The following is a 9,440-nucleotide window of genomic DNA, read 5'->3' as shown; positions in this document are numbered from 1 at the left end:
AGTTGTATTTCTTTCAGACTTTTACTTGTAGTAAATCCTAGAATGTGCGTGAATTGGTGACACCAGATCCGGGTAGTAGTAAATGATGAAGTTATTATATTATTCCGCACACGTTATATTTAACTTTAGCTTATTTACTGTTAATTATTGAATTGAATAAGGTTTGACTTGATAATTTTCTAACGTTGGCTTACCTAGCAAGTGAAATTTTAGGCACCATCACGGTCCCGACGGTGAGAATTCCGGGTCGTGACAATATATATATATATATATATATATATATATATATATATATATATATATATATATATATATATATATATAAAGTTGATAATTTTCTAACGTTGGCTTGCCTAGCAAGTGAAATGTTAGGCGCCATCACGGTCCCGACGGTGGGAATTCCGGATCGTGACAATATATATGTGTGTTGTATATATATATATATATATATATATATGTATGTATGTATGTATGTATGTATATATATATATATATATATATATATATATATATTATATATATATTATATATAATATATATATATATATATATATATATATATATATGTATGTATGTATGTATGTATGTATGTATGTATGTATGTATGTATGTATGTTTGAAAACGGTTATATATTTTGCTTGGAACCCTTAAAATCAAAAGTCCGAGGAGGCACTGGTTGAGCAGTCCGCTCATGCGCCCCCGCCACCTTCAAATTCTAGGTCCGCTCTGATAGAGTGGTAAGTACTCCTCCATCTTTAACCAGAGGTCTCGGGTTCAAGCGCTTTACTCCCTCCCCCGATCCTCATTGTGGAATTTTCTTATGCAAATCTAAATTAGTTGAGCCCCAAAATAGATATCAAACACCAGATAAAAAACCAAAAAAAATAAATATTCACTTATATTCTCAATCATCTATTGGGGAAGCCAAAAGTTGGACTCCTATATATATATACCATGCGAGCATGCAACACTTCCTATTCCAATAACTTCAATCATTTCAAATAGCTATACATAAACATTGTGGTAATCATTGATTCATATTCTCTCTTGTACTTGATAAAGTAATACCCAAACGAAACATCTCAAAAGAGAAAAAGAAAAGCTTTTTTTGCTAGAACCCAAAAGATACATATCATTATTGCATATGGTGATACTCAACGCATTGTCTTTATAGAAAGATATACAAAATAGTTTCTCCGTAGGTAAAGCTTAGGATTATATATTATTTTAAATAAAGCAGATTTCGAAAACAAATTAGTTGATTAAAGTGAAGAAAGCTAATCTAGTTGGTATCGACGTCTTAACCTCTCCTAACATCATATGATAAGATTCGAAGCTATAACTACTTCTTAAAGCTAGAAGCAGATCTAGAGTGTCGGGAGTGAATTCAATTGAACCCTCAACATATATAACGCATACACGCGCATGTGTGTGCGAAAATTCTTGAAAAATAGTATAAATATTACAGTCTGAAAGTTTTCAATAGTTTAGAATTTTAAACTCATTAATTAAGTTTAAATACTGAATTCGATTATCCAGTTAGAGTTTAAACTATGTAAATAAGGTAGACCAGCCTGACATGGTTTTAAGGTCTTTCTCACCTAGCTCCTTTAATTTTTAATGCAAAAAGTTTATGCAGTAAGACCATGGCCTTGAAGCTAAGATGAATTGGTGGCGAAATCGCCATGCCCTTTTAGTTGTAGATGAATTTAAGCGCACTTCAACCATCCATAATCGTCTAGTTGTAGTTGATTTTATCATTTTTTATCGCACGCTTCAATTAATTGTTTAAAACATGTGTGAAGTCTAACCAATGATAATGCCTATTGAATAGTTCTAAAAATGTGGCCTTTCACGCAAAAAGATATTTGCACTATTATGTATACAAGTAAATTTCTATGATAAATTTTGTAAATACTAAGCAATACATTAAAATGTTTAATAATTAACATACTATCACATGTTAAATCTACGATAAAAAATCGTACACTTGTATATATAACTTAAATCCTTTTCAAAATAGTTGTCCCATATAGAGGCAAGTCATCTCTAGTTGCATGAACACCAAGCATACCAATATTCTCAAGCTCAAACAGATCAGAACTTGCACAACTCCTATTATCATCTTCATATTCTTCAGCATCATAATCACCTTTTGCATTGTGAAATCCTCTAAATTGATACTCATTAAAATGTTTCTCTTCAATATTTCTGTACCCATTGATGGAATTCTTTATAATCTTGCTCCTTAACTTGATTCTTGACTCATCATTCTCATTAATAATTATACTAACAGGGCAAAGCTAACGCACCTATTTGATTTATTACCTCTAGATGAAGGTGGTTTATTCAAACAAGAGGATCTTGACATAGTTAAATCTTTGATGATTTTTCTTCATGTTTCTTGAATTGAATAGCGAATTCAAGAAGTTTGCGATTTTCCCACCTGGTGAAATTGGTTGTTCACCTTTTTCAAGTCACTATAGATCTTCAAAGCTCTTAACTTAGTTCTCATGATGAATCCCCTTCATATTTTGGAGTTGACCCTATTTCAGAGGAAGAAAATTTGCTTGACTCTGAATTGAAGTGTACTGAGCTTTGAATATATTTGTTGTAATTTTTCAACCATTTTTCAATCATGATTGCTCTTCGGAGATTGGCAATTTCTTCTTCAGCTTCTTCTATGGTATTGTTTCTTTTATAAGAAAAGAGTTCTCTTCTTGCCTTTGTTCTTCTGCTACTTCTTCTGGTTCATCAATTGAAAGGTAAATGGCTTCCAATAGAGAGGATGAAAATGATGGCGTTTTTCGTCTATGTTGAGCCTTTCATTTGTTTTTGTGGGGTTTTCGCAAAAGACATTTTTCTCTTGGAATTAAACTATTTAATGGGAATAAGATAGTAAAACGGAGAAATGGAGTATGAAACTGAGTTTAAAACCTCAAAAAGATGAAGATGAGATGAAGATGAAGGAACTGGCAAATTGAAGTATTTTAACTTCTGGTAGGTAGTGTATATTACCTCCTTTACTGACTTTATGTAATCTGAATTAATCAGGATAGTAGAGTTCTAATACTAAATAGTTAAATCCGGAAAAAAAAAAAAGATGAACTCGGGAAGAATGTAGAAAACAAGCAAAGAAGGATACATTGACATGAACAGGAATAAGAATTATGAGCATATGATGTATAGTAGAATGAAATGAGAAAGCCAAATGCCACTGCTTGGATCTTGGGAAAGAAAGAAAGGGTTTTTGAAGGGGAAAGGGAAAGAGGTGCTTGTGTTTAATTCTCAGTTGCTCACTGACTAGGAAAGAAGCATTATATAAGAGTTCCAAGTTGTATGTGCTAATGGGATAAAAAATATTTCTACAAATTAGGTCACTTTAAGGCAATCATAAGTGAATCTCCATGAGAAATATTAATTCGTAACGCAGTTAAGGTAGACTACTAAAGATGAACGGATGGATGAGATTCTTTTACCGTTAACAAAAGTCTCGGTTGAGCCTTGTAAATGGGAAACTTCCTGATAGAAAGTGCTTTCTTATTTAGTATTACTTTACGCTAGGGTGTACATGGATCGGGTTGGTTCGGGTTTTTCAATTACCAAATCAACCAATTGTTTCGGATTTTTAAATTTATAAACCAAACCAAACCAACAAAAGTCGGGTTTTTCAATCTCGGTTTTTCTCGGGTTTTTCGATTTTTCGGGTTTTTTGTTGGTTTTTTCGACAAAATCTTCATAGCATAAAATTTATAATTTGTTTTCTTAGGTCCTAGTATGATTAAACTATATAAGATGTTACCAATAAAATAATGCAAAATAATATGAGATGAGTCACGATTGTACTAAAATAGTCAACAAATCGCATAAAATAAACATTACTAATTAATAAGCCATAATAAAAATAAAATATATCTAAAAGTACTAAATCATGTTAAAATAAGTACGACTAATAAGTACTAAGTATTGAATACATGACTAAATAATATTAAAAGTAAGTTATGTATTTCACCATCTAAAGTAATGAAAAATTAAGAAAATAAATATCCAATACTATTGTGATTCCTAGTATTGAATTGAAATTTTTTTGTTAACATTTTTATTGATTTGATTTTGCTTTGGAATTTATTTGAGTCACTAACTTTTATGGCCTATAAAACATATTTGAGCATTCAAAAGTTCTAAATCAAAGCTGATAATACATTAAAAGAGAGAACTATAAAAAAGATTAAAAATATATTTATAAATTACATTACATAATTATTTTTATGTATAATATTTTAAAACTGTATACATGTAATGTCCGGTTGGTTTGGTTTCGGTTTGGCTTTTTTTAGTTAAAATCAAACCAAACCAATTATGATCGGGTTTTTGTTTTTCTAACACTAAACCAAATCAAACCAAACCTTAGTCGGGTTTTTTTCTCGGTTTGACTCGGATTATCGGTTTGATGCGGTTTTTCGATTTCCTTTGTACACCCTACTTTAGCGGATGCGAATCCGGATAATAGAGTCAGTAGGTTTTGGATACTATATACATAAAGCAAACAAAGAGAAGTTGATAAAAACATTCACTAATCAATTTTACAGGTTAAGCTACACTGACTATGTAAATATTATGTACATAAAAAGGGAAGCTTACTAAGCGTGTATATTATTCAGCCAGAGTGGCAATGCAACTGCTGCACAGTTTCCTTCCTTTTACAATTGTCATTTCCGTACAATCATTTATAGCTCCAAACAGAGTGGATTACTCAATATTCTAATGCTTCTAATCCAGAGCCTATATTCTATTTGCACTTCTGGCTAGCTCCAAAGGACACAACATACAAGAAAGAACGAAGAAGGTAACTAACAAAAGAAAAACGTTTATATTTATCAGAACAAAATGTATGGGGGTAAAACCGGTTATGATAACTGGGCAAATGACGGTGTGGACACGTTGCATTCTCTCTCTATTTACGTAAGCGAGCTACTACCTTAAGTTACAGATATAGCCCTTACTTAGTAGTGATTACGAATCTCCTCATTCTATTGTAGATTAAGTTGAGTCGTTTGAACAGTTGCTTGGAAGGTATTAAGGACTCAATGGGGTTAAAGTATATTAAGGCTAAACCTTTCCTTTATTTTTGCATGATCCCTTAACTAAAGGTGTTTGAAAACGTCGCATAAAGAGATGTTCGTGTTCCTGAATTTATGTACATTATTATATGTTATAGTATTCTCCCGTATTAGGTTTTTATACTCAATTAAGTATTGCCTTCTTCCAGTCAAAAGAGCAGAGGGTCTATATATATATATATATATGTATGTATGTATGTATGTATGTATGTATGTATGTATGTATGTATGTATGTTGAAAACGGTTATATATTTTGCTTGGAACCCTTAAAATCAAAAGTCCGAGGAGGCACTGGTTGAGCAGTCCGCTCATGCGCCCCCGCCACCTTCAAATTCTAGGTCCGCTTCTGATAGAGTGGTAAGTACTCCTCCATCTTTAACCAGAGGTCTCGGGTTCAAGCGCTTTACTCCCTCCCCCGATCCTCATTGTGGAATTTTCTTATGCAAATCTAAATTAGTTGAGCCCCAAAATAGATATCAAACACCAGATAAAAAACCAAAAAAAATAAATATTCACTTATATTCTCAATCATCTATTGGGGAAGCCAAAAGTTGGACTCCATATATATATATACCATGCGAGCATGCAACACTTCCTATTCCAATAACTTCAATCATTTCAAATAGCTATACATAAACATTGTGGTAATCATTGATTCATATTCTCTCTTGTACCTTGATAAAGTAATACCCAAACGAAACATCTCAAAAAGAGAAAAAGAAAAGCTTTTTTTGCTAGAACCCAAAAGATACATATCATTATTGCATATGGTGATACTCAACGCATTGTCTTTATAGAAAGATATACATAAATAGTTTCTCCGTAGGTAAAGCTTAGGATTATATATTATTTTAAATAAAGCAGATTTCGAAAACAAATTAGTTGATTAAAGTGAAGAAAGCTAATCTAGTTGGTATCGACGTCTTAACCTCTCCTAACATCATATGATAAGATTCGAAGCTATAACTACTTCTTAAAGCTAGAAGCAGATCTAGAGTGTCGGGAGTGAATTCAATTGAACCCTCAACATATATAACGCATACACGCGCATGTGTGTGCGAAAATTCTTGAAAAATAGTATAAATATTACAGTCTGAAAGTTTTCAATAGTTTAGAATTTTAAACTCATTAATTAAGTTTAAATACTGAATTCGATTATCCAGTTAGAGTTTAAACTATGTAAATAAGGTAGACCAGCCTGACATGGTTTTAAGGTCTTTCTCACCTAGCTCCTTTAATTTTTAATGCAAAAAGTTTATGCAGTAAGACCATGGCCTTGAAGCTAAGATGAATTGGTGGCGAAATCGCCATGCCCTTTTAGTTGTAGATGAATTTAAGCGCACTTCAACCATCCATAATCGTCTAGTTGTAGTTGATTTTATCATTTTTTATCGCACGCTTCAATTAATTGTTTATAACATGTGTGAAGTCTAACCAATGAATAATGCCTATTGAATAGTTCTAAAAATGTGGCCTTTCACGCAAAAAGATATTTGCACTATTATGTATACAAGTAAATTTCTATGATAAATTTTGTAAATACTAAGCAATACATTAAAATGTTAATAATTAACATACTATCACATGTTAAATCTACGATAAAAAATCGTACACTTGTATATATAACTTAAATCCTTTTCAAAATAGTTGTCCCATATAGAGGCAAGTCATCTCTAGTTGCATGAACACCAAGCATACCAATATTCTCAAGCTCAAACAGATCAGAACTTGCACAACTCCTATTATCATCTTCATATTCTTCAGCATCATAATCACCTTTTGCATTGTGAAATCCTCTAAATTGATACTCATTAAAATGTTTCTCTTCAATATTTCTGTACCCATTGATGGAATTCTTCATAATCTTGCTCCTTAACTTGATTCTTGACTCATCATTCTCATTAATAATTATACTAACAGGGCAAAAGCTAACGCACCTATTTGATTTATTACCTCTAGATGAAGGTGGTTTATTCAAACAAGAGGATCTTGACATAGTTAAATCTTGATGATTTTTCTTCATGTTTCTTGAATTGAATAGCGAATTCAAGAAGTTTGCGATTTTCCCACCTGGTGAAATTGGTTGTTTCACCTTTTTCAAGTCACTATAGATCTTCAAAGCTCTTAACTTAGTTCTCATGATGAATCCCCCTTCATATTTTGGAGTTGACCCTATTTCAGAGGAAGAAAATTTGCTTGACTCTGAATTGAAGTGTACTGAGCTTTGAATATATTTGTTGTAATTTTTCAACCATTTTTCAATCATGATTGCTCTTCGGAGATTGGCAATTTCTTCTTCAGCTTCTTCTATGGTATTGTTTCTTTTATAAGGAAAAGAGTTCTCTTCTTGCCTTTGTTCTTCTGCTACTTCTTCTGGTTCATCAATTGAAAGGTAAATGGCTTCCAATAGAGAGGATGAAAATGATGGCGTTTTTCGTCTATGTTGAGGCCTTTCATTTGTTTTTGTGGGGTTTTCGCAAAAAGACATTTTTCTCTTGGAATTAAACTATTAATGGGAATAAGATAGTAAAACGGAGAAATGGAGTATGAAACTGAGTTTAAAACCTCAAAAAGATGAAGATGAAGATGAAGATGAAGGAACTGGCAAATTGAAGTATTTAACTTCTTGGTAGGTAGTGTATATTACCTCCTTTACTGACTTTATGTAATCTGAATTAATCAGGATAGTAGAGTTCTAATACTAAATAGTTAAATCCGGAAAAAAAAAAAAGATGAACTCGGGAAGAATGTAGAAAACAAGCAAAGAAGGATCACATTGACATGAACAGGAATAAGAATTATGAGCATATGATGTATAGTAGAATGAAATGAGAAAGCCAAATGCCACTGCTTGGATCTTGGGAAAGAAAAGAAAGGGTTTTTGAAGGGGGAAAGGGAAAGAGGTGCTTGTGTTTAATTCTCAGTTGCTCACTGACTAGGAAAGAGCATCTATATATAGAGTTCCAAGTTGTATGTGCTAATGGGATAAAAAATATTTCTACAATTAGGTCACTTAAAGGCAATCATAAGTGAATCTCCATGAGAAATATTAATTCGTAACGCAGTTAAGGTAGACTACTAAAGATGAACGGATGGATGAGATTCTTTTACCGTTAACCAAAAGTCTCGGTTGAGCCTTGTAAATGGGAAACTCCTGATAGAAAGTGCTTTCTTATTTAGTATTACTTTACGCTAGGGGTGTACATGGATCGGGTTGGTTCGGGTTTTTCAATTACCAAATCAAACCAATTGTTTCGGATTTTTAAATTTATAAACCAAACCAAACCAACAAAAGTCGGGTTTTTCAATCTCGGTTTTTCTCGGGTTTTTCGATTTTTCGGGTTTTTTGGGTTTTTTCGACAAAATCTTCATAGCATAAAATTTATAATTTGTTTTCTTAGGTCCTAGTATGATTAAACTATATAAGATGTTACCAATAAAATAATGCAAAATAATATGAGATGAGTCACGATTGTACTAAAATAGTCAACAAATCGCATAAAATAAACATTACTAATTAATAAGCCATAATAAAAATAAATATAATCTAAAAGTACTAAATCATGTTAAAATAAGTACGACTAATAAGTACTAAGTATTGAATACATGACTAAATAATATTAAAAGTAAGTTATGTATTTTCACCATCTAAAGTAATGAAAAATTAAGAAAATAAATATCCAATACTATTGTGATTCCTAGTATTGAATTGAAATTTTTTTGTTAACATTTTTATTGATTTGATTTTGCTTTGGAATTTATTTGAGTCACTAACTTTTATGGCCTATAAAACATATTTGAGCATTCAAAAGTTCTAAATCAAAGCTGATAATACATTAAAAGAGAGAACTATAAAAAAGATTAAAATATATTTATAAATTACATTACAATAATTATTTTTATGTATAAATATTTTAAAACTTGTATACATGTAATGTCCGGTTGGTTTGGTTTCGGTTTGGCTTTTTTTAGTTAAAATCAAACCAAACCAATTATGATCGGGTTTTGTTTTTCTAACACTAAACCAAATCAAACCAAACCTTAGTCGGGTTTTTTTCTCGGTTTGACTCGGATTATCGGTTTGATGCGGTTTTTCGATTTCCTTTGTACACCCCTACTTTACGCGATGCGAATCCGGATTAATAGAGTCAGTAGGTTTTGGATACTATATACATAAAGCAAACAAAGAAGTTGATAAAAACATTCACTAATCAATTTTACAGGTTAAGCTACACTGACTATGTAAATATTATGTACATAAAAAGGGAAGCTTACTAAGCGTGTATATTATTCAGCCAGAGTGGCAATGCAACTGCTG

At 31.7% G+C, this 9,440-nt stretch overlaps 1 protein-coding gene across 1 annotated transcript; it reads right to left on the bottom strand.

Moving 5' to 3' along the window:
• Positions 1–6,749: 6,749 nt before the first annotated feature.
• On the bottom strand, positions 6,750–7,610 carry LOC109215393 (protein BIG GRAIN 1-like A). The gene has a single exon (XM_019379457.1). The coding sequence runs from the start codon at positions 7,608–7,610 to the stop codon at positions 6,750–6,752; it is 861 nt and encodes a 286-aa protein (XP_019235002.1).
• Between the last annotated feature and the right edge of the window lie 1,830 nt (positions 7,611–9,440).

Source organism: Nicotiana attenuata, unplaced genomic scaffold, assembly GCF_001879085.1.
Source record: "Nicotiana attenuata strain UT unplaced genomic scaffold, NIATTr2, whole genome shotgun sequence".
Taxonomy (NCBI): domain Eukaryota; kingdom Viridiplantae; phylum Streptophyta; class Magnoliopsida; order Solanales; family Solanaceae; genus Nicotiana; species Nicotiana attenuata.
Note: the sequence above shows the minus strand (reverse complement) of the source record. Positions and strands in the feature narration are given on the sequence as shown.